Below are 27120 nucleotides of genomic sequence, written 5' to 3' on the forward strand. Positions count from 1 at the left end.
GGCTGCCTTGGGGGCAGGGGTTGATTAAGAAGGATTATGGGAGAGATTTTATAAAGAGATTAAATGTTCTGTGTCCTCTATTATTATGATTATTATGGAGATGTTTATTATTAAAAATTTCTTTTAAAATTATTTTTTATTTTTGACAAATAATAATTGTATATATGTGTCCATTTTGGTGTACACCACGTGATATAGATGTGCATTGTGAAGTGATTCTTGCGATCAAGTTAATGAGCACACCCGTCACCTCACACAGTTGGGGTGTGGGTGTGGTGAGAACACTGATCTACCTCAGCAGTTTTCAAGTATACACTACGGTATTTTTAGTTGTAGGCACCATTCTGTACATCAGGTCCTGGAACTTTTTCATCTTACAACTGAAAGTTTATAACCTTTTTTTCCCCAATATATATATATATTTATTATTCCACAGTTATTCATGTAGAAGTTAATCACAGATTTGAAGTGACCTCCTATCATTGTCTGGGATTGTCACTTAACCACTGAATGCCCTTGCAGCCTTTGAGTGCTTTGCTTTCTTAAACTCACAGTGTAGATCGTTTCAGTCATTTTTGGACACACAGAAAAGCTGCTCAGTAAATGAGCAGGGGAGGGATCGATGCTTTCCTGAGCCTCTTATTGCTTTCTCCCTTTCTTTCCATTTTAACTTTTGTTTGTAGACATTTTCTCTGCATACAAGTAGAGAGAATTGCATGTTGACCACCGTGTACGTGTCATCCAGCTTCAATGATGATCATTTTGCTATTCCTGTTGCATTAGCTTGCTGGTGTAGTTTAAAGCAGATCTCAGTCATCATGTAATTTCAGCCATAAAGACTTCAGTATAGATTTCTAATAGGAAATGACATTAAAAAAAAAAAAAAACCTCAATTACATGCCATTTTCATGCCTGACAATAATCACACTTAACAATATCTTAATACTTGGGCCAGATTCAGTTTTTCTCAACTCTCTGAAAAGATTCTTTTTACAGTTGTTTGTTTGAATTAGGATCCTTAAAAGGGTACATGTGGCATTGGATTGATATGTCTATGTCTGTTTTAATCTCTAAGGTCCTCTCTCTCTTTTTTAATGATAATCTTTTTAAAAAATTTTAACTCCAGTATAATTAGCCTACAGTGTTCTGTTAGTTTCAGGTGTACAACATAGTGATTCAGTAGTTCTGTGCATCACCTTTACTCATCACAGTGTCTCCTCCAATCCCCATCACCTGTTTCACCCGTCCCTCCCACCCACCTCTCCTCTGGTAACCATCAGTTTGTTCTCTGTATATGAGAGTCTCTTTTTTTCTTTGCTTGTTTGTTTTGTTTCTTAAATTCCACATATGGGTGAAATCATATGGTATTTGTCTCTCTCTGACTTATTTCACTTAGCACTGTACCCTCTAGATCCATCCGAGTTGGTGTAAATGGTAAGATTTCGTTCTGTTTTATGGCTGAGTAATATTATACACACACACACCACATCTTTGTCCATTCATCTGTTCATGGACACTTGGCTGTTGTAAATAATGCTGCAATAAATATAAGGTGCATATAGCTTTTCTTTTTTTTTTTTAAGATTTTATTTATTTATTTGACAGAGACACAGTGAGAGAGGGAACACAAGCAGGGGGAGTGGGAGAGGGAGAAGCAGGCTTCCCGCTGAGCAGGGAGCCCGATGCGGGGTTTGATCCCAGGACCCCGGGACCATGACCCGAGCCAAAGGCAGACGCTTAACGACTGAGCCACCCAGACGTCCCGAGGGTGCATATAGCTTTTCAAATTAGTGTTTTCATAACCTTTAGGTAAATACTCAGTAATGGAATTACTGGATCATATGGTAATTCTATTTTCAAGTTTTTGAGAAACGTCCATACTGTGTTCCACAGTGGCTGCACCAGTTTGCATCCCACCAGAAAGGTTTGTAACCTTTGACTGACTTCTCCCCATTTTCTCCACACATCAGCCCCTGACACCTGCCAATCTAATCTGTATTTCCGTGAGTTTGGCTTTTTAGATTCCACATGTAAGTGAGATAATACAGTGTTTGTCTTTCTGTGTCTAGTTTATTTTACTTAGCATAATGCCCTCTAGGTTCATCCATGTTACCACAAATAGCAGGATTTCCTCCATTTTTGGGGGCTGAATACAATATTCTAATGCCATATACACATACACACACACACGCGTGCGCGCGCAAATGCTACACAAAATTATAAATTATGCATATATTTATGTATGTATATATATTATATATACATACACAATTATGTGTGTTTGTGTGTGTGTGACATTTTCTTTATACATTCATCTGTTGCCAGACACTTCGGTTATTTTCATATCTTGGCTATTGTGAAAACTGCTGGAGTGAACATAGGTGCGGATATCTCTCTGAGATAGTGATTTCATTTCTCTCAAACATATACCCAGAAAAAAGATTGCTGGATTATTTGATAGTTCTGGTTTTAATTTTTTGAGAAACCTCCGTACTGTTTTCCATAGTAACAGCATCAGTTCACATTCCCACCCCTGGTACCCAAGGGCTCCCTTTTCTCCACCCCCCACCGACACTTGTTATCTCTCATCTTTGTGATGATAGCCATCCTAACAGGTGTGAGATGATATCTCATGGTGATTTTGATTTGCATTTTCCTGATGATTAGTGATATTAAACACCTTTTCCTGCACCCGTTGGCCATTTGTATGTCTTCTTTGGAAAATGTCTGTTCAGCCCCTCTACCCATTTTTTAATTGAGTTATTTGGGATTATTTTTCTATTCAGTTGTATGAGTGGGGTTTTTTTTCATATCTTAGATATTACTTCTTTATCAGATAAATGGTTTGAAATATTTTCTCCCATTCTGTGGTTTGCCTTTTCATTTTGGTGACAGTTTCCTTCGCTGTGCAGAAGCTTTTTAGTTTGACGTAATCCCACTTATTTATTTTACCTTTGTTGCCTGTGCTTTTGATAACATATCCAAAAAATCATTGCCAAGACAAGTGTCAAGGAACTGTGTTTTCCTTGTGATTTCCTCTAGGAGTTTTACAGTTTCAGGTCTTAAATATAAGTCTTTAATTCATTTGAGTTGATTTTTATGTATGCTGAAAGATAAGGGTCCAGTTTCATTCTTCTGCATGTGGATATCCAGTTTCTCCAGCACCATTTATTGAAGAGACTGTCTTTTCCACATTGTATATTCTTGGTGCCCTTCTTAAAGTAAGTTGACTGTATATGCCTGTGTGTATTTCTGAGTTCTCTGTTCTATTCCATTCATCTTTGTATCTCTTTTTATGCCAGTACCATATTATTTTGATTACTAGAGCCTTATAATGATACAGTTTGAAATCAGGAAGTGTGATGCTTCTAGTTTTGTTCTTTTTTCTCAAGATTGCTTTGGATTTTCAGGGTCTTTGTGGTTCCATACACATTTTAGGGTTGTTTTTTCTCTTTCTGTGGGAAAAAAAAAACTTGGAATTTTGATAGGGATTGCATTGAATGACTAGACCCCTTTGGAAACTATTGACATTTTAACTATATTAATTCTTCCAATCCCTGAACATGGAATTTCTTTCCATTTGTTTTGTGTCTTCTCTTTCATTTTTCAATTTTTTATAAGTTTCAGTCTACATATCTTACATCTCCTTGGTTAAATTTATTCCCAAATATTTTATTATTTTTTGATGCTGTTATAAATAGCTTGTTGTTAGTGCATAAAAATGATTTCAGTGTGTTGATTTTGTATGTCTTAATAAGTATATATGTTATAAGGATTTATCTACTTGTCAGAGTTTAATGAATTGTACATTTTAGTGTTTCTTTAATTTACCTAAAAATCTAAAAAAAATATTGACACCTTAGGTTTGCTGCTTTCAGTGGTATGGCTTAGCATTTCTGAAACTACTTATGTATATTCTAGGCCTGAGAAGGGGTATAAATATATTAAGGCTGTTGTCAGTAAGATTTCTCACTGTTGCATGAGGGAATTACAAATATGGAAATGGGGAGTAGTAGAATGCACACTGAATTGTTAGCTGGAACTAGAGGTATTAGTATGAATTCATAGTTTTTGTTATCCCTATACATACATGTAAGTAGATAAATACAGACTTACCCATTTGTATATATGTATATATATTTATATGAGGGCTTCTCATCTGTACACTGTTTACATAAATGAGACGCCTAGAGGCCTTGACAGCAGTGTCACATACAACTCCTGTGCTTAGATTTTAAATGCCCCTCTCCATTAAAAGGAACTTGTATTTCTTTGAGAAACAAATGGCTAATACCAGGGCTGGGAAAATACGTGATGAGAAAGTAAGAAAGTGTGGTAAGAATCATGAAGAATGTCAGAGGGTTACAGGAGCTATCTTGAGGGGATTCCTACTGGTCAAATCTGGGATAATGGGAGAATTAAAATGCATATATGACAATATTAATGGATGGTAACCTATTGAATAAAATAAGAATCGGTGAGTCCAGACTCACATAAATGAATGAATGAATGAATGAATGAGAAGAATGGAAAGCTCTTCTTCCCAGTGGAATGCCAAGTACCAAATACAGGAGGGATGATAGAGTTCTGGCCCCAGCACTTCCACTGTACTGTTGCCAAAAATGCAAACCTGATTCTAGTCTTGAGAAAACATCAGACGAATCCTAATTGACCCACATTATACAAAACATCAGGTTCAAGAAGCACAATGGAAAGACTGTGGAATTGTTCCACATTAAAGTATACCAAAGAGGCATGACAACCAAATGCCATATGTGATCTGGGATTTGACCCTGGCGCAGCAGGATGGATAACTGTAAGGATATTATTGGCATTTGAATGTGGAGTTTTAATTAGCTAATATTGTTGTGGCAATGTTAAAATTTCTGATCATGGTAACTATGTTGTAACTATGTAAGAGAATATTCTGTTTCTTAGGAAATACACAGTGAAGTTGTGGGGTAAAGAGCACACCAGCATGTTCTCACATATTCAGAAAAAAATATTTATGACTATTGTGTGTGTGTAGATAGAATAATAGATAATAGGTAAAGAGGAAGGAAGGCAGAATTAACTGAGAATGAGAAAGCAAATAGGACAAAATGTCAATATCGATGGCATCGAGGAGTTTTTTGTATTCTTGCGGTTTTTTATAAGTTTGAAATTATGTCAAAGATAAATTACAAAAAAGGGAAATTATAAAAGAAATAGGAAAAATTTAAAGAATGAGAAGATATTATTCAATTATTGAGGATTATACTAAAAACTAAAACCTGTTTTTGCACACTCTTCTGTGTTTATCCAACCCCTGTCTCATCATGTTTTCTAGTGAATTGTCCTAGCCCTTCAGGACAGGCCAGTGATCCCTCATGGAATCATGGGCTCTCAGGACAGCAGGGATCACAGACTTCACACCGTTCAAGCTCTCATTTCGTTCTTGAATTGCATCTAACCTCTCCTGGTGAAGTGGTTTTCCCATCTGTGTTTAAACAACTAATTCACGCTAGCAAGTCTGGGAGCGTTTGTTCTCTGGGCTGAACCAGCTATCACCAAGGATGAGTACTGCTCCACTTGTTACCATCATATCTCATAAAACATTATTCCCCTCCAGGTGATGGAGTCACTGTCCTCCTAGTTCCCCAACTGTTCCAAGTGCTCTTAGGCATCACAGCAAACTCACAAGAGTGGCTCAGGACCCATTAAAGTTCTATGGGGGAAAAAAAAAGTTCTATGGGAAACATAATGATATGTGTCAGACAGAGCTGGACAGAGTTCACAGTTCCAGTATTTGGTCACTGCAGTCCTTTCAGTAAAGTCACATCTTTGCAAACCCATGTTTTCAGAAGTTGCTCTAATGGAAAGCAAGCTCTACTTGAAAATCAGTGTGGAACAGAAAATGAGGGTGGCAGCATCCAGTTGGATTCCAAGGTTCGAGAAGTTATGCATTGCCCAACTCATTCTACCTGAGAATTCTAACTTCTGGAATTATGAAAGTCTCAGTGATAGTATATGCTTTGGATGGGGTCTTGCGTAGAATAAAGGCAGTGAAAGGACTTTGTGAAGTTAAAATGCTATACAAATACCAGTGGTTTTTTTTTTTAAGATTTTATTTATTTTTTGACAGCGAGAGAGGGAACACAAGCAGGGGGAGTGGGAGAGGGAGAAGCAGATTCCCCACTGAGCAGGGAGTTCGATGCAGGGCTCCATCCCAGGACCCCGGGACCATGACCTGAGCTGAAGGCAGACGCTTAACAACTGAGCCACCCAGGCGCCCTGAGCAACTTCATTAATATACTCTTGTGATTTTCTGTTAGTGAAGCTTTGGTCTTGAAAGTTTATTTAACCGAATTGAATAGATCCCTTGGTAAGCTTCCTTCATCACATTGTTTCCAAAGAGTGCATGGAAGGGTGTGATTTGACATTCACCTCCACGTGTTTCCTCTGCCTTTCCTTATGTAATGCTCATCCTGAGAAGCAAGATGGCTGGAGGCCAACAGCCCAACAATCATTATGCTTACTACTTCACATTTATATATTAAGTTTTACAGTATATTATGGTTTGAATGATTCACTATGTGGATAGGGCTTTAATATTTGAGAGTTAATAGTACATTAATATGTAATAGTAACCATAATAAAACATTTTGCTCTTATGATGCAGTTGTCTTCGACAATCAAAGGAAGCAGGGTATACTAACCCATCTATTAGAATTTGAAGCTTAATGACAAAATGAAAATCCTAGGTCATATATTATCATAGACAGCGAGTACTGAAAGGTATTTTTTTTAAAGATTTTATTTATTTATTTGACAGAGAGAGAGAGAGCGAGAGTAGGAACAAAAGCAGAGGCAGAGGGAGAGGGAGAAGCAGGCTTCCTGCCAAGCAGGGAGCCCGATATGGGGCTCGATCCCAGGACCTGAGCCGAAAGTAGACGCTCAACAACTGAGCCACCCAGGTACCCCGAAAGGTATTTTAAAGGCAGTGCGCTTCAGCCTCCTGTTCTGTAAATGAGAAAAGGAAATCTCAGAGACTCGGCGAAAGGAAACCCCAGGATGAACTGCCCATATTGAGACATGACTTCTTGTTCTCACTTGTCTGACAACCCAGTCCTTCCAGAAGAGACAGTGAATAGCTGTTCTTCCCTCTCAGCACTGCACACAGGTCCCAGGAACAGGTGTACTTTCAGAATTACATTGTCAGAGAAAGGAAACTACCTGCGTATCATTTTTATAGGGACTCTTCTGTGGGGTGACTAGGAGCCCACCTGAGGCTAGCTAAAGTGCCCCTCCCCAGAAGAAAAAGGAAGTGTTCAGAGACTTAATGGTTCTTGAACAGTCTATGTCTATGGATGGGTTTTTAGGCATGGTTTTTGTGTGTCTGAATCTAGGGATTCAAACTCTGTCATTATGACTTAGTCTCTTTATTTCTCTTAGCCTAGCTTTTCTTTGGGTTAGCTTCAGCCTCAGATAAGCTCTTTCCCAGGACTTTGGGGGGAAAAATACAAAACGAATGGTTCTAATTAGTGGTGAGGGAGAGAGAGGGCATGTTAGAGTAGAATCTTTTCTCTGGAATTCTTCAAAACTGGCAGTCATCAAATAGGATCTTGTTTACAGATGATAAAAGAACAGCATGAGCTTTTGTGGCCCCATACAATGCTGTCGTGCTTGGTCGGCATTAGAATTTCAGAGTGTTCGTGATTTTTTCGTGCAGGCTTTCGCTCCCACAGTGGTATCTGTGCAAGAGTAGGCCTTGGAGAATATCTGCAGCTAGAGAGTAACTGGGAAGTTATGATAACTGCTAACCAGATAAACTTTTAGCAAAAAATCACAAAACTTGGTCAGGAGGCCAGTGGTTTACCATGGTTGAGTGTGCAACAAAGCAAGTAGGATGCACAGGCTCAAGGGGCTGGGGGAAGCCGACCCTGGGTCCGTAAGGCTCAGCAGTGTGGGAGCAGAGCACACACAGAGCAGAGAAGCTGATTTGGGAGAGGACACAAGGAGTGGCGGCAGTGAGTCAGTCTAAGGGGACAGTCGGTCATTCTCGAAGTCGGTGCTGAAGCGTGAGATGCTCGGTAGGAGGTCATGTTCACTAGTTTATTTCTGTTGTTCTCTCTGCTTGGGAAGCTCTTCCTCCAGATTTCTACAAGTCTCACATCTTCACTCCTTTTCAGTGGGGATCCCTCAGGGTGGAATTCTGTCAGTTTCTGAGGATGCCTGTTCCAAAAGTGCCTTCTAAAACTGTAGTTACCACAGGTGTTTGAAAACCTACTGGGGCTCACTTCTGAGGCAGACCTGAGCTACATCTCCGTTGCTCACCTGATGTCCACTGCCCTCTGCCTGGGACCCATAATGGTGTTTGGATCTCTAAAAAGTAGTGTCTTACTCTTTTTGGTATGTATTGCACCTTGAGACAAGTCATCCTTCATACTTCATTTTCTGGGGCCTGCGTGGACTAGAGTCTGCTTATAGGTCAGAAGCAGAGAGAAGTGGTGGGTAATTAGCAGTCCCTGATAAGGAAGGTAGGCAAGGGTAGGCTGATTCCAGGGGAAGAGGTATTAGGTTCCATTGGAGTCTGTTCAGATGTCCCATGCCAGTGAAGCTTTCCCTCCCTGTCCATCCTATTTAAAAGGGTAACTCTCTCCCTCCAAAGGTCTTGGCTATTGGCCTTCCCTGCTCCCTTTTCTGCATAGCACCTATCACCCCCTGTCACACTATAATATTCACTTATTTATTTTCTTCCACCTAGAATGTAAGTTCCTTGAAGCCTAGAACTTTATTCTGTTAATTCCCTAGCATCTCTTCTGTCTAGAAGAGTGCCTGTGTATAGTAGATGGTCAGGACTGCCAGTTCCTATTTGTGGAATGATTGATTGATTCATCCATTCTTTCATGTATTTATTCACATTCACTCATTCCCCAGACATTGATTGAGAACAGTACTCAAAAATAATGGCAAGTGTTTGCAACGATGTGGTTGGAGCTAGAGAGTATAATGCTAAGCAAAATAAGTCAGTCAGAGAAAGACAAATACCATATGATTTCGCTCCTGTGTGGAACTTAAGAAACAAAACAAGTGGAAAGACAAAGGTGGGGGGAAAGAGAGAGGAGAAAAACAAACCAAGAAACAGACTTTTGACTCTAGAGAACACACTGATGGTTACAGAGGGAAGGTGGGTGGGGGGATGGGGGAAACAGGTGTTGGGGATGAAGGAGGGCACCTGTGATGAGCACCAGGTGATGTATGGAAGTGATGAATCACTATATTGTACACCTGACACTAATGTAGCCCTGTATGTTAACTGTACTGGAATTTTGACAAAAGAATAACGGCAAGTAATAAATCTTCAGGAGCGAAAGATATCTGAATAGTCAACAAAGAGAAAGGTGGCTTGAGACAGTGTTGTAGGCAGACAGTAAGGGCATTTTGTAGAATGTGGGAGGCCGTCCTGCGTGGAGTCTGTTATTCTAAGTACAGTGGGAAGCCTCAAGTATATTTTAAGCCAGGGAATGACAGAATTGTATTTTTTATAAAATGTACCATGGCTCTTGTTCGGAGAATAGGCTTAGGAAGGGAAGCTTGGTGGAAGGCAGCTTTTCAGTACTTTTAGAGAAGACACAGTGCTGGCTTGTGCCGGAAGTAGCTACGATTTTGCTTCCGCCTTTTTCCCAAACCCCATCCACCTGCTGTTGTCCCTGCTACTACAGTGAAGCCCAGAGCTTTGGACTTGCAGTGGGGCAGCTGGTAGGGCCGTGACAGCAACTGTGAGAGCCACTGCCTCGTGTCTAGGGAAGAGCGGAGATCCGCCTAGGGTGGTGGCTCCATTGGTGAGGATGATGGAGAGGAATAAACTCTGCTTCCCCCAGTGCAGTGCATATCAGTTCACTTTTCTAGCAAACTCTTGTACTACTTTCACTGATTATATATAAAACTTCAGAAATAAAGAGATAATTTGTAAAATTTGATATTTTAATATAAGTAAGTACACATGGAATCTATAATTCTAAATCCTAGCAATTTTAATTTTCAGTCTATTTTTATTTTTTTTAAAGATTTTATTTATTTATTTGACAGAGAGAGACACAGCGAGAGAGGGAACAAAAGCAGGGGGAGAAGCAGGCTTCCCGCCGAGCAGGGAGCCCGATGTGGGGCTCGATCCCAGGACCCTGGAATCATGACCTGAGCAGAAGGCAGACGCTTAATGGCTGAGCCACCCAGGCGCCCCAATCTATTTTTGTAGTAGATTATAATATTTAAACAATGCTCTTTAAAAGCATAATGTGTAAAAGCATGAAAGAAAGTATATAAAGTTGTGTATGTTAATAGTATGTTTTATAAACTAAGGGATTTTAATTTTATTTAATTATTTTCTTTCTTCCTTCTTTCTTTCTTTTTATTAAAAGTACCAAGACACGAATATGCAGGGCGTTGTGTATGAACTAAACAGCTACATAGAACAACGGTTGGATACAGGAGGAGACAACCAGCTACTCCTCTATGAATTGAGTAGCATCATTAAAATAGGTAAGAAATGTTCTGTATTCCTCCTGGTAGAAAATTTGAACCGAAGTTTCTTTTATTCCATTGCAGAAAATGGAGAAAGTTAATATACTTACTACAAGGCAAGTGCAAGTCATTTATTTACTTCTATTCTTGGGCTAAATATGAAATGAAAATATTTTATTATGAAACTACCAGAACGAGTCAAACCTAAAAGTTCCTAAATTATCTAATCCCAAAAAAGTATCTGCCAGTTATAAATGGAATGTACTATGCTTTCTAAATAAAACCTAGTTTTCTTTGGAAAGTATAGTTTTATTGAATTAAATCACATCTTTATGAAGGAAATCATTAACTTTTAAGGAACAAAAACCATTTTAAATTTATTTAGGGAGATGACAGATTTATACACTGTTATTGCCATTTTACTGTTGAGGAAGCTGTGGTAAAAACAGGCTGAATATTTTACCCACAGCCACATGAGTAAAAAAGGAGGGAAGCAGGGGTCTACATTCAGGCAGTCCTCTGATAATAGTATGTGTTATCTGCCATGATAATTGCCTTCAGATGGCCCTGAAGCGGTTTTAGGAAAGTTTACATCATATTCTCTTCAGACATGATATGTGGAGAGAGAGATATATATATATATTTATATATCATCCTTTTTGGTTGATGCTAATACTGATTATTCATTATTATGAATATCACATCTGGTATTTTTCATACTTTAAAAATTAAATACAGTTCTTAAAAAAATATTTCCAATAATTGTGATGCTTAAAGTTTCACAAAGATACTATTACATAGTGCATCGACTGCTATATGCATTTGAGGATGTCACATCTTGAAAATGCTCTGATTATGTGATTGAGTAAAGTCATAAATTAATCTGCTTGGTTGACTGCATGACCATTAATTATGTTAACAGTCATTTCACAAAGACTCCTATCTGAGGTCTCACCTTAAAGAGTTCATACATGGTCTATTCTTCCATTGAGATTAGTTTCTTCCCTTTTTATTACTTTGGCAGCCACAAAAGCTGATGGATTTGCACTGTATTTCCTTGGAGAGTGCAATAATGTAAGTATCTAAATTTAGATTTTGGTGCTCTAGATAAGAAAATGTCATAAGCTTTTTTAAAAAAATACACTGGGTTACAAACAACTTAACAGATGCATGGATATTAGGTACTTGAAACTCATTTTGTGTTCCGTTTCCATATACAGTTATTGCCAGCTGAAAAGTTTAGCAGCGTGGCAACATTTGGGCATAAAATCTTATAATTTATTTATTGTTTTAGTTTTGGTTTATGGTATCCTATCTTAGGAATGGCATTTCTAGACTTACTGTTTTGAACAGAAGCTGTTTCAGCACTGTGGACTGGGGCATCATGGACAGTGTATGCCCTTGCAACACACAGACTTCAGGAGAGTAAAATGAGAACAAAAGTTTAGCATTTTTTTTATGTGATTTTTTTAGATTTCTTTAAGGCAACTCCAGCAGTGCTTGGACGGAGTTACTAAGTGGGGGTCCCTGAGCTGTGGTGGCCGTCACTCACACTGTCAATGGCACGAGGCTTCTTGGGTGTACCTGCTCCAGTCTTCTGTGCAATAGGTGTTTCTGGTTTAACTTAGTCAAAGCACAGCCCGCCGTCAATGCAGTGTGTAGAAAGGACTTCCAAAAGTACTTCAAGATGTTCAGCTACTGGCATTTGATTTTTGTTATGATATTAAAACCACATACATAACATTTTAGAATAATATTCTGAGCCAGTAAGAATTATATTTGTAGTTAAAATATATAGAGATCATTTATAAATATATTTGGAAAATTTTTACTATGTATTTCTTACGTGTTAGGCATTGTTATTTGATATTTGGAATGTATTTTTTTTCAATATAATACTTGTATTCATGAGTAATCAAAATGTGTGCTATTTATATTATATAAAATGTTAATAGGAGTAGAGATGCAAGTATTCTGAGATGTTTGATAGTACTCCTGAATAATACAGTAGTGCAAAGGATGAACAGTAGTTGCACAAAAATATTTCTTGGCTGACTTACTCAACCCATAATTGATCCTCTTCATTTCTGCAGCCCTTCCTTTTCCCCTTGCATAGTAAAAATTTATGTTACAGGGGCGCCTGGGTGGCTCAGTCGGTTAAGCGACTGCCTTTGGCTCAGGTCATGATCCTGGAGTCCCGGGATCGAGTCCCACATCGGGCTCCCTGCTCAGCAGGGAGCCTGCTTCTCCCTCTGACCCTCCCCCCTCTCATGTGCTCTCTCTCTCTCTTTCTCTCTTTCTCGCTCTCTCAAATAAATAAAATCTTAAAAAAAAAAAATTTATGTTACAGGATTAAAAGCTCTTTAGGGCAAGGACCTTTTCTTAATCATCTTCTCATTCACCCAGCATCTCTCCTAGTGCCTTCCATGTACAGGACAAGAGTGTTTATTAAATTGAATTATTCAGATATCACTACTACTAAAAACTTTAAATAATATTTTAGGCTAATGGCTAAGCTACTAAAATGACAAATAGATCTCATTCTTTCCTGTTCATTCTAAAAATTTATTTCTAAAATTTTGCCTTTTAGGAAACTATTACATAATTTGCAATTGTATTTAAAATGTACTGGTGTGTATGTTGGCTCAGGGTGATCATGAGAGTGCACATCTCCTCCTTATGACGCCCCTGGGGTCTGCAGACGACCCACAGGGCTTGCGTGGTCCTGGCAGCTGCGTATATACCACGTGACCCTTTCCCTTCAATCCCAGCTGTTTGTGACCCAAACTTGGACCAGTCCAATTCTCTGCTGAAGCCTGCATCCTGGACTCAGCATTTCTAGCTGTTTACATGAAAAGGAGTGAACCCTGGAACTAAGACAGCCCCATGGGATGACCCTCTTCTTCTCTGTGTGAAAGAGAATGGGGGGAAGTGGTTTGCAGAGGTCATGAAGGGCAGGCAACAAGAGGCCAGGGGTCTGCAGGGTGTGCGAGCCTCAGGAAGTGCTTGACTTTGAGAGCCTGGATTTAGATTCCCAAATCCCATATTCTTAGTCATTTGGCTGTTTTGTTTTTTGTTTGTTTGTTTGTTTTTGTTGCTTTATTTTTGCAAGCTTGTTTATACGTTGACCTTCGTGAAGTAGTTTCCTGGAATATGTGATTTAGAAAAAGCTTTTGTGTCTACAATATCTAAAGTGTATTCTATGTATATCAGTTCTAATTCTTTCACTTTTGTAACTTAATTGAGGGGATGACACTATATCCCTGCCAGGCGTTAGTCGGCTCTTTATTCTTTATACTCCTGAGGTCAGTTAATTTCACTCTGCCTGTCTGTCTCTGGGGTCACTCTTCCTTGGTCTTGCCTTGCTCAACAGCATTGTCCCTAAGAACAGCAGAGTACCTCACACAAATTGTAGCCTCTTCTGACCTTCCGAAGTCCATCTCACTCTCTTGTGTGTTAGTATCACATGCTTCTCCAGAGAATTTAGCTGAATCTGTAATTATGTATTTATCTGTGATTTGTGTGATTGTTTATCCGGCTTTCTCACTAGAATGTAGTCTCCATGAAGGCAGAGACCTTGTCTTGCTGGGAGGATACTTTTAGGGGATAATTACTGCGTTTTGTTCACCACATTTTTTCTTATATGTGTTCTGCACAGGCAGCTATGCCTTTAATAGTTCCCTGCCCTGGGGATTTCTGTGGGTAAGAAGAAGACCTTGCCAAAAATCTTAAGTTCACTGGAGTGTGTATTTCTTTCTTTCTTTCTCCCTTCCCTCCCCTTCCCTTCCCTTCCCTCCCCTCCCCTCCCCTTCCCTTCCCTTCCCTCCCCTCCCCTCCCCTCCCCTCCCCTTCCCTCCCCTCCCCTCCCCTCCCCCCAGTGTGGAGCCCAGCGTGGGCCTTGAATTCACGACCCTGAGTTCAAGACCTGAGCTGATCAAGAGTCAGACACTTAATGAACTGAGCCATCCAGGCACCCCTGAAGTGTTTCTTTAGATGTATCTACACAATTACCGCTTTGTTTGCTCTTCATTTTTCTTGCATCTCAAGTCTTCCATTTGGAATCACTTTTCTGTCCTGTAGAATTTCCCTTAGAGTGTGCTGATGGGAAACTCTCAGTTTTTGTCTATCTGAGTACGTCTTTATGTCATCACTTCCTTGAAATATATCTTTGCTGGATAGAGTTCACATTAACAAAAATTACTCTCTGTGTATTGACTTGAACATAGTTACTTTTGGGTTCTTTTTTTATTTTTCTCAGTTCTTCAGTATAGTTTTTTATTCCCTGGATACTTTTTTATTGGGAGATAACTGTAGATAACATTAACTATACCTCTTAATATTGTTTTATATTCTTTCTGAATTTACATTTCTTGGCTTTTGTTTCATCCATCTCTCACAGATGGTGGCTTATTTGCTCATTTGTTTTATTTTCTTTTATGTTTTAACTGTGAATCATATTCTTCCTTGGGCCTTTTTAAATGGCTTTTCTTAAGAAGGACTGTGTTTAAGTTCCTTTCCTGGAGACAGGATATGTATTTGTTTTTGCCAGTCACCCTAAGGCACTACTAATCCAGGACTATTTTAAATTATCTCATGAGATTTTTTCCAGGCTACAAAGTAGTATGGATTCAAGCCTCACACTTATGTGATACACAGTTATGATTTCTCAGAAGAGATTTTTATTTTCCCTCTAGCAGTAAATTCAGGATAATCTGGGGTACTAGTAATCTTGCAGCTGTAAGTGTTTTTACCCTTCCAGCTAAAATGAGGCGTTAGCCCTTTGCGGGTCCTGGCTCCTTATAGGGGTTCTCCTGTTTGCCACGGTGATTTCCTGAGGGAAGGTCAATACATCTAGGCTTTGTTGCTCTCAAGAACGATCCAGCTCAGGATTTGCTTGCCTCGACGGTTCCTTTATTGACTTCTTTTTAGATTTCTGTTGATTCCATCCATTCTTCTCAGTACAGCAACGCATTAGAAAGGATTGTAAAATGTACTTTATCCAGCCTTTAAAAATAATTTTAAAATTGTTTTTCTCAGAAGTATCATATTATCTAATCTGCCCTATTGCTTGAACAGATGTTGACATACTTCTAAAATGTAAGCTAACCGTATTAAATAAAATAAAGCTTTTTTTTTTCTTTGCCCGGGTGAGCAGATACATGTGTATTTTCTTAATACAAGGTGGCATATTATAGATATCTATAAATCTTTTTTTAAAAAAATTGCCTCAGGATTTTGAATCAATTATAAAGCCTTAAATAACTTACACTTATAACAAAATGTATATGATTTTGTGAAAAAGTTATAAAATGTAACCCAAATAGACTGAGATAAAATTTTTAGTCTATATCAAAAATACCAAGGATTAAGATAGAGATGGGAGGAATTATAAAATTCTTATACTTATAAAAGTATTGATTTCTTTTTTCATAAATAAGAATCAGCGGAAATAATCTCCAAAATTGATGCATTGAGAAATAGAATTTAAATAATATTTAAATATATCAGAAGTTCCGCTAGTAGAATTAAAAACCCACGTCAATATTGTCAGAGAGGAAAACATTTAAAGAAAACATGGCAAGTTAAGGAAAAGATAGAAAACAAACTTAGTATTAAAACACTAAAAATAAAACATAAAATAGATTGTGAAACTCCTTACAAAAATATGTCACAACAAAATTGTGAGTGGAATGGGCCCAGCTATTGGAAGAAAAGAAGTCTTAAATTAGATTTAAAAACCCCACAACTGTCCTCTATTTTATAGAGGCACATATAAACAAAGGACTCAGGAGTGGTTGAAAATAAAAAGGTAATTTTAGGGGCACCTGGGTGGCTCAGTCGGTTAAGCTTCTGCCTTTGGCTCAGGTCATGATCCCTGGGTCCTGGGTTCAAGCCCGTTGTCGGGCTCCCTGCTCAGTGGGGAGCCTGCTTCTCCCTCTGTCCTTCCTCATCCCCCACTTGTGTTTTCTCTCTCTCTCTCTCAAATAAATAAATCACATTTTAAAAAAATAAAAAGGTAATTTTAGATGGAGCAAACCTATTCCAGAAAAATGAAAACAAAAGGAGAGCAAGTGGCACAGGATCAATGATTAAGTTGAGTTTAGGGAATAAAAGCATTAAATTGGAACAGGAGGGATTTGTGAAGGGTTTAGTCTGCAGTGAAGGCAGAGCTGTTCTGAAGTTTATGCTGTAAATATTTGATGCATCAAAATTTTTAAAGCAAAACACACCAAAAAACCCCCCAAAAAGAACAGAAGAATACAATAGTAATTTTAGTGATTGACAGATTAAAAATACTCTATATTATTTTAGGATTTACCAACACGGGTTTCCCTTTCTTCTTTGGGTTAGACCCTACTTTGATGCATTTAGCCCCCATTTAAGAATTCAGATCCCCATAATGTCTAAAAACAAGGAAATTAACATAAATAAAAACATGTACTGTGACTCTTTGGGGAAAAAATAGTTATTGGGAGAGTATAATATTTACAAAAATGAATTGTAGTATTGCTAAAGCTCTGGGCAAAGTTGTTTGCAGTGGAAAGTCCACATCCTTGAAGTATTAAACATCTTGTATCAACATTTTTGAGGCATTAATAAATAGACAAAAGAATATTAATTCATTAATTCAGCACATTCTCACGGGGGTACGACTACATGGTAGTGTGCCAAGTACTAGAGACATGGTAGTAAATTAAAATCTCTGTCTTCTTGGGATTTACCAGTTTAACCTATGGTCTTAGAAAAACAAAACCCATATAAATAAGAGAATTTAAAAGACTATACAGATATAGGGGTTACCTGGGTGGTGCCTTCAATTGAGTGTCCGACTTTTGGCTCAGATTGTGATCTCAGGGTCGTGAGATTGAGGCCCGTGTCTGCTTGAGGATTCGCTCCCTCCCTCTGCCCCTCCACCCTGTTCTCCTCCACCCCCCCTCATATAAATAAATCTTTAAAAAAAACTATACAGATATAAGCTGTTTGCTAACCTAATTAATAAAAAAGAGAAAACACAACTGTTTATGTTTAATAATTTAGAAGATACAACAATAGAATGAAAATGATAAATTATAAGAGGATGCTTGAACTAATAAATATGGACATCTAGACAAAATGGACAGTTTTTGAGGAAAATATAAATTGTCCCATTTAATGCAAATGATGATAGAAAACCTAATAGGACCAGTAAATGGAAGAAACTAAAAACAGTATTAAAATAAAGCTTTTCTAAAAGCCACTAGGACATATATTCCAGACTGTTTTTTGAGTATAAACCTTGTTCAGGCTGTTTGCTACCCCCTGGGAACAGTGATGAACCAGAATAGGTTCCCTCATTATACCTTCCCTGTGCTTTTCTTGTTCACGTTCCCCTGGGACAGTCCTTCAGGAGGAGAATTCTTGTGCTATACACATTGTTTCAGAGCTTGGAAGAAGGACAGCTTCCCAAAAAATCGTGATTCTGGAGTTGGCCCATGTGAGTTCCAGTTCACCGCTTTGTGATTTTGACAAGATGTTTAAACTTTCTAAATCTTAGTTTAACTTCCATTGGTTAAGTGTTTATGTCATGAATGTTATTCGTTCAGCAAACCACTTAAAATACCTGCTGTGTACCAAAAATCTATGCTAAATTGCTGAGCATACAAAGATTATAAAAAACAAAACAAACCACCATTCCTGTCATCAAAGAATGTACAACCAGTAGAGGAAATGGAGAAATCCACAGTTAATTATAACATAGGTTCTTGAGTGCAAACAGAGAGGAAGCCAAGGTGTTCCGGGATACTGAATTTGATGGGGGTGCTGGGGTGGATCACATTACAAGCAACTCAGATGATTAGCTCTGTTGAAGAAGGGCTTGGAAGACCTCTCACTTAGTGGATAAGAAGGGGAAATAAAGGGCTTTCTTAGGCAGAAGCAGCAGTCTGTGAGAAATCTGTAGTTAGGAGAGGAAGTAGTGTATTTGTATGTCCTGACCCTTAGCAGAGACTGACATAATGACGTCTATAAGGTACTCTTGAAATATTTGTTGAAAAATAACTTTTTTTTTTGGTTAATTAAACTTTTACTGTTTTTACAGTTTTTCTCTTTCATACCTGGTCTTTTACTCTGATACATAACATACTTCATAATATTATTACAGTTTTTCTTGTGTTATCTGTAAGAGTTTGTAAAAGCTGAAAACCTTTCAAACTCATAAATTTTTTAATTCATAAAGTAAAGTCATAGATAGCTTTTCATATATTGGTGTTAAAGCCAGTTTATAGCAAGGATCTTAAAGTAATTGCATGACTTTCTTCAGCTGCACGATGAACTTCAATAGGTTAATTTTAAGAATCATGCAGAGTTAGTTCTCTCTTTAAAGTTCCAGGTGAACGTGGGGGCCAGTTGCTCCTGGCCATCTGCATAGATCTAAATTCATTTACTGTCCACTGCCATCTAGTGTCTTGTGAGAAAAATAACTCAATGGTAAGCCTATAATAATACACTTTTAAAATATTTCTAAAATTTAACTGGTTGTGAGTTGAAACCTTAACATAAAAACTGAAGTTTCATGAATAAAGTGGTTGAATTGTGTATGGGAAGGAAAATGAGAATGATGTCTATCACCTGATGTATCTATTTAATTGATGTTAATGAACCAGATTTTCCCATTTCATCAAAAAAATCATGTTTTTTTTCAATAAATTGTGATAGTCTTCTGTTGTTCATTTTCCACCAAATCTATTTCTCCTAATTTGCTTTTTTATAATTTGAATGCTTTTTTATGGCTTCATCTGAGTCCACCTACTGGTCATGACTACTGTTACCAATCTTGCCTACTTTCAATGACCTAACCTTAGAAATAAGTATTAAAAATTGCTGTTATTCCAGGGGCGCCTGGGTGGCTCAGTTGGTTAAGCGACTGCCTTCGGCTCAGGTCATGATCCTGGAGTCCCGGGATCGAGTCCCGCATCGGGCTCCCTGCTCGGCAGGGAGTCTGCTTCTCCCTCTGACCCTCCCCCACCTCATGTGCTTTCTCTCTCTCTCTCATTCTCTCTCAAATAAATAAATAAAATCTTTTAAAAAAAAAATTGCTGTTATTCCAGAAATATTGGCTAGTTCATAATGGGTTTCTTTGAAAAATTGAAGAAGCTAATTTGTCCCCTCCCACCACATGGCCAATCTCTCTGATGGTCCTGGGAGGTGGAGGACTAACAGTCAGTCCCAGTGAGAGCCCTTGGAGGGAAGAAAGACCAACAGCAGGATTTGTCAAGTTGCATGTTGTGAATGCAGGCGATTTCTTCTCTGGAAAGAGTAGAGGTGGTTGAGGTTTGAAACTTTGGACCTTTTCTTTGTTTTTAGTTGTTTTTATCTCTAGCCCCTAAAATATGTTTGTGCTAATAAAAGTTTTCATAGATGATACAGTGTTAGAGCAGGAATTAATTTTAGAGGCTCTGCTCAACATTGCATTTTATACATAAATGATATATTGTAAGTACATGTAGTCTTAATACATTCTAAAATACTGTGTAGTGGTGTTTGATAAAAAGCAGTTTCCATTCACCCTCCTATAAAATAGAATATTTTTTATCTTAATAATCTGAACATCCCAGTCAAACCCTTATGTCAAAAATCATAATGATTTTTTTAAATAAAGTTACTCTGATGAATCACTGAACTCTACCTCAGAAACTAATAATACACTATATGTTAATTAATTGAATTTAAGTAAATTTAAAAAATAAAAATAAAGCTACTGTTTCCTTTGTAAGTTTCCCAAGAATGAACTTACGCCCATTATTGGTTAATTCAGTAATGCAGCCCCTTTGCCAATGAAAGATGCAAAGTATATCTTATCAAATAAACTGTGATTACCTTGAAACGTTAAGAACTGAAGCAAGACTTGCGTTGTCAGGTCACAAAATGTACGACAAGTTTATAGTCATTCAAGCAATGTGGTGGCTGATCAACCAACTGGTATGGAATTGAGAATTCAGAAACAGACCCAAGTATTCTCGGAGACTGAGTGTGTGGTGAAGGTAGTAGCTTAACCACTGAGGAGTGACTGTTCAGTACACAGCTGTCCCTTTGATTATTTCTGGAGAGTAAATAAAGGTAGGCTTAATGAATCTTCCCCATCCCTTAAGTACATGTAAAATTCAGCCTCTAATTTAGAGGTTTGTTACTGATTTTTCCCACTTGCAGTAGTAGCTGCCAGTTAGTGCATTCAACTGCAAAGATGATGAACAAGATAAAGAACGTGCTATTGCTGAACATGGAATTCAAACCAGTGGTTGATCTTCAATCAGAAATGGATGTTATGAAGTGAACCTTTGCACAGGGAATTGTATGGAGTAAAACACAGAGACAAAAAAGAATGGGAAAGCACTGATGCAGAGGGGAGAAGGGGAAACACGTCAGGAAGAGGTGTCAGGCCTAGGTCGGTCCTCATTCCCTTGCCACATGAGCATTGGGCCTTCATTGGACGATTTATTCAGTACTGTTAGCACTCCTCTCTAGCTCTCATTTGGAAACACTTCTGTTTGATAAATATGAACAAATATCATAAGGTAATTGGTAAAACAAAGGTAAAGTTTCCACGGTAAAGAATTATTTAATTTTTTGGTAACTTTATTATCCACAAGTTTTTCAGATTCAATCAAGTAGTTGGAAGATTTCCAAACCTTTTATTGTCAGCAAGCCTAATATATAGAATAGCTTTCCATACACCCTTGGTGCAATATTTGCTTATCTGTTTCTCATGCCTCATATAGAAATCCTACATAGAGGGAATAAATATTTTATAATATTACATAAATGACCTCCTAATAATAATAGGATTATATAAGCTATTCTTTCATTATTGACTTTTGAAGGTTAATTATAACTTGTAGATATTATTAAATCTAGCCTTAAAGGGCTTATAGCAAAGTCATCCAAAAAAGATGTCTGTTGTAGATCTTCAAACAACAAACAAAGCCGAAGGCTATTTAAAAAAAAAAAAAAAAAAAAAAATCCGAGGCACCTGGGTGGCTCAGTCTGTTAAGCATCTGCCTTCGGTTCAGATCGTGATCCCAGGGTCCTGGGATCGAGCTCCGCATTGGGCTCCCTGCTCAACGCGGAGTCTGATTCTCCCTCTGCTTGCTGCTTCCCCTGCTTGTGCGCTCTCTCTGTCAAATAAATAAAATCTTAAAAAAAAAAAAAAGAATCCAAAGCTCCTGCTGGGAGCTTGTTCCAGAGTTTACCTTCTGTCACAGCCCAAGGAAGTTCTGTAGGAGCGAGGCAAACCCCTCAGTTCCGTCCAAGTTCATTTCCTGCATTCTGTCTTTGGTAAAGAGAACGTTGCTCAGCATCCATCTTGTGATTAACTTTCTCATAGTTTGAGAAAAACATTATCAGTTCTGATTTTTCTTCAAGCTAAATATACCACATCCTTTACAATTTTTTCTTGCAATCATCCCTTCTTCTTGATCTTGAATAATTTTTCTACTCTTCTCTCAATCTTGGGGTGGCACACTGACTTCTACTGTGGCAGTGATAGATACTAAATCTAATCAAAGTCCTAACTTCATCTGCTCCATACGCATATTGGTGTGTCATGGAACCTCAGTAACTTTAAAACTGGTGACATGAATTCTAGCCTCTTTAAAAATAATAAGGTGGAATTGTCATTTGCTATCTTATATGTAGTTAAATTTTTAAAATCATTTTAAAGCATAATAAACATTTTTAACTTAATCTCTTACAAAGAGTCATTTAAAATGTATTTCTCACAGGCATTGATAGTACTTAATTACAAATGCTATGTAAGCACAGTGCTAACTGATACAGATATATGTGTGAATAAAATATTTTGAACTTAGCTTCTAATCTGTAAGTAATGATTTATTGAAAGCAGCTGGGGGTGCACCTATGCTCTGCTTCCCTCCCTCCCCCCCCCCCAGTTGATTGAAGGAGCTTGTTTATAGGCTTTAGTCTCGTGTGATAGTAAGATTTTATAGGAAGAAGGGGTTCTCTGACATTATAGAGCTTGAAAACCATGTATCTAATAAGTGTGTAATTATATCAATCTCAATGTCTTCAACTAGAATTTGCTTCATATTAGCAAGTATTAGTAGGAACATGTGTAGCTTAAGAGGATTATCTAATCTTACTGCTTCAGATGTCTTCAGACTTTAATTTACAGCAGTCCAATTTAAGATAAAAGTAAAGTGCTGGGAGAATTTACCTGAACTTTAATATTTTTCAAAGTGAGTAGATAATCATAATACAGTTATGCCAAAATATTGCCCCAACTCTAGATGATTTGTTTTGATTAGCAATTCTTACTTAGTCGAAATTTATTTAAAATATTGGATTTAGTCAAAATAACTGATCATATTTTTAAAAAACACTTCTCTTAAAATAGTTTCAGTTTACCTTCCCGTCTAATCATTGGAAAGAGAAAGATGCACCCAGATTTGTCCAAAATATTTTGAATTTTTGCTATTACTAAGCAATACATTTACTTAGTAATAGCAAGTATTAGTAGGAACATGTGTAGCTTAAGAGGATTATCTAATCTTAAAAAGATTTTTAATGAAAATGAAAAATACAACCAAATCAATTTGACTTGTAGTCCCTGATCCTGTCTCCAGATCCGTCAGTCCAGTCTCTAGGGGAGGTTGGGCCTGATGTCTGTTTCTTGACAATACCTTGACCCCAAGGACAACTTTTTTTCCATTTTATTGTTTCCTATATATCAAAATAGGAGGCTGTTTTAAGAGTTTTTCTTCTGCTAGGCTTTCATTGAAGTCCTATACCTAGCCTGCATTTTGTGTCCTATCGGGAATACGAGAGAAAATTTCACCTCACATACCCCAGTTTGATCAAAGCACTTTTCCTCATTTTCTGTCTCTCTTTGTTGGCTCACAGATTCCTCATGACTGATAAGTAATATCTAGGAGTCTTTCTGTAGTGCCAAGTACAGGGAGGTCTATAAAACATGTTCTTTCTCCTTGCTAGAGTCTGTGCGTGTTCACTCCACCTGGAATCAAGGAAGGAAAACCCCGGCTCATCCCTGCTGGGCCCATTGCCCAGGGCACCACCATCTCTGCCTACGTGGCCAAGTCCAGAAAAACGTTGCTAGTGGAAGACATCCTTGGGGTAAATTTTTTTTTTTTTTTACTCTGTGACATTTGTAACCTGAAGTATTTATTTCATAAAGATGACATATCATTTTGGGCGCCTGGGTGGCTCAGTTGGTTAAGTGTCTGCCTTCGGCTCAGGTCATGATTCCCAGCCGCGGGATCGAGTCCCGTGTTGGGCTCCCTGCTCAGCGGGGGGTCTGCTTCTCCCTCTGACCCTCTTTCCTCTAGTGCTCTCTGTCTCTCATTTTCTCTCTCAAATAAATAAATAAAATCTTTTAAAAAAAAAGATGACATATCATTTTGATGTTATGACTCAAGCCATTTTATAAACGCATTAGAGCAAGATACAGATCAATAAATGAATCTGTGTGTAAACTAAAATTTGTGCTCAGAGAATCATACCTTATATACCCACTGAGAGCTAGATTTGAATAGTTCTTATTTCAATACCTAGCAGTACAGTTAAGCATAAAATGCATGTTTATATTTAGGTAAACTAAGTGATCACTGTTCTGTGTGCTCTATCATGGCTAGGAATGCATTAGCTAATGCTGAGTGCCATGCTGCCCCAGGTTGTAGTGTTGTCCTGCAGCAGCCACCTGGGGCTTCTCGTGAGTCCGTGCATTGGGCCATTCTGCTGATTGGGCTGTGTTCAGCTGGGCTTGCTTGTGCATCTGAGATCAACTGGCCATCACTTACCAGCTGGCTGGACTCAGAGGGCCTCAGCTCTCTGTGTTTATCACTCCCCCACCTCCCCACCCCACCCCTAAGTAAAGTTGGCCTGCAATGTTCTCATGATGGTGGAGAGGTTCCAGAGAATAAGTGAAACATGCAAGTGAGTTTTCAAGCATTTGCTTTCATCAAATTTACTATCCTTGCATTAGCCAAAGTAAATGACATAAACAAGCCCAGATCAGTATTGGAAGATACTGATGAAAGACACGGGTGTGGGGAATGGGACAGTCTTCCACACTATATGTGAGTATTGTGATGAAATGTCACTACATGAGCTTAGACTTTAAAATTGACAAGTAGGCAAATGCCTGTAGAGGTGTAATGAAATTGCTCTGAAAAAGTGCTAAGTTGGAGTCATGAGATCTGGGTTTTAATTCTGATTTTGCCACTAAATTATCTGTATAGGTAAGAGATACAGATAAAGTTGCTGAAAGACTAGATCTTCATTATAAAGATGATCAAGTGGGGCACTTGGGTGGCTCAGTCAGTTAAGCCCTGACTCCTGGTTTCGGCTCAGACCACGATCTCAGGGTGATGACGTTGGGCCCCTCATCAGGCTCTGTGCTCAACCCGGAGTCTGCTTGAGATTCTCTCTCTCCCTTTCCCTCTGCCTCTGCCCCCCGCTTGTGTACGTTCTCTCTCTCTCTCTCTAAAATAAATAAAATTTTATTTTTTTTTAAAGATTTATTTATTCATTTGAGACACAGAGAGAGAGAGCACGAGCAGGGGGAGGGGCAGAGGGAAAGGGAGAAGCAGGCTCCCCGCTGAGCCAGGAGCCCGACCTGAGCTGAAGGCAGACGCTTAACTATCTGAGCAACGCAGGCACCCCTAAAATAAATAAAATTTTTAAAAAAGATAATTATGTGACATGATAGAGATGCTAACTACCACTACAATGGCAATCATATTATAATATATAAATATATCAAATCAACAGTTTTATACTTTAACTTACATAATGTCATATGTCAAATATTTTCAATTTTAAAGTGTTAAAAGTAGATACTATACAACTTGTCATTTGAAAATGTTCTATCGTATATGCAGGCTTTCAAAAGATCTGTAAATTACAAACACATATTTGTACTGTTCTTGATTTATGAAAAGCTTCCTACAGACAGAAATTGAATAAATGGAATTGGTGCTTTGGTATCAATTCATTCAATTTCCCTGTATTCTTTGAGTGATTTTCTAAGCTAGAAAGTTATTAAAGTCAAAGAACCAATTGCATTTTTCACAATTGATAATTATTAGATGATTTGACTACTTAATGTGAGCTTTTGAGATTCAATCAGAATGACTATCATTAACATACACTTCTGTATTATTCTAACCTTAAAAATAGAAGAGAAACAATTTTTTATATATACTTTCCTTCACGTGGTATTTATATACCCTTGGAAGAGTTCCAGCACATAGAAGGTGGTGTGTGTTAGCCATCATAATTACTTTTATTATTGCATGAAATTGATATATATTCATTGATTAACTAAATTCTACTGCACAGGGATAAAGAAACATTAAAGCAGTATCTGTGAATAGTGCCATGTTGCTAAAGATAAGCATTTTCTTAAATATAGCTTATAGTGTCCATTGTCATTTGGTTTTCCTTTGAAAAGGACTGCCTATTTTTTATTACAAGTATTGGGCAATTTCTGGCAGAAATAAGAATCTTAACATAATGATTCCATTTCTTTTACTGAATTGATATCTTTTCTCCTTTGATTTTTCAGGATGAACGATTTCCAAGAGGTACTGGACTGGAGTCAGGGACTCGCATCCAGTCTGTTCTTTGTTTACCAATTGTCACTGCAATTGGTGACTTGATTGGTATCCTCGAGCTGTATCGGCACTGGGGCAAAGAAGCCTTCTGTATGAGTCATCAGGAGGTGAGGCTAGCCTGTTGAGGGCACTCATTAATGTGGTTCAGTTAATAAATGAATGAATATTTAAAACCACAATTTGCTTAACAATGTTTTGATGGTTTTTAAAAACCTTTATTTTTGTTTTGTAGTTATTTGGAGAGAAAACTGATTAAATTAGAAATATAGTAATTTATTTCAGTAAGAATCCTTTCTTTTTTCTTTTTTTAAGATTTTATTTATTTATTTGAACAGAGAGACAGAGAGAGATCGCAAGTAGGCAGACAGGCAGGTAGAGGGAGAAGCAGGCTCCCTGCTGAGCACGGAGCCTGATGTGGAGCAACATGTAGGGCTTGATCCCAGGACGCTGGGATCATGACCTGAGCCGAAGGCAGACGCCTAACTGACTGAGCCACCCAGGAGCCCCAAGAATCCTTTCTAACAATAAAAATAGAAGTGTGCCATATTGTGAATCAAATAAAGTAGTAGGATGACTTTGGAGAGTTCTCACATTCTGATTGTCTGTTTTCTTAAAAATGTCCTTTTCCTAGAGGACATCCTGAACAAAGATTCCAGCATCACATTTGGAAACAATGAGTTCCATGCACTGTTCCCTGAATCAGAACTGGCTCATTAACCCTAAAGCCAGATACTACCGTGATCTGTCACTCCCAGTATACAGATGCCCACATCCCTGCCTGTACCCCTCGCCTGCTCCCTCCCTCCAGCCACACAGGGCCCTTGAGCAAGGCTGAACGGCTCCTGCTCAGAGCCTCTGCATCTGCTCTCCCTCTGCCTGGATCGTGCGGGTCCTCCCTGTCCTCACCCCAGCCACCTCCTCCAGGAGTGTCCTCACATGTCGCCATGTCAGGGAGGAGGCCTTTCCTGAACACTGCACATATCTCCATGTT

General features: G+C 38.2%; 1 protein-coding gene across 9 annotated transcripts in view; it reads left to right on the forward strand.

Annotated features, from left to right (window-relative positions):
- PDE10A (phosphodiesterase 10A) overlaps window positions 1-27120 on the forward strand; it is a 582460-nt gene that overhangs the window by 478510 nt on the left and 76830 nt on the right. For all 9 annotated transcript variants that reach the window (XM_027601960.2, XM_027601968.2, XM_027601965.2 and 6 more), the window contains 4 exons: window positions 10401-10521; window positions 11528-11577; window positions 23488-23628; window positions 26081-26236. In XM_027601960.2, the coding sequence (XP_027457761.1) occupies window positions 10401-10521; window positions 11528-11577; window positions 23488-23628; window positions 26081-26236 (468 nt within the window). The remainder of the gene's footprint in view (window positions 1-10400; window positions 10522-11527; window positions 11578-23487; window positions 23629-26080; window positions 26237-27120) is intronic.

The sequence above is a fragment of the Zalophus californianus genome, chromosome 7, assembly GCF_009762305.2.
Source record: "Zalophus californianus isolate mZalCal1 chromosome 7, mZalCal1.pri.v2, whole genome shotgun sequence".
NCBI lineage: Eukaryota > Metazoa > Chordata > Mammalia > Carnivora > Otariidae > Zalophus > Zalophus californianus.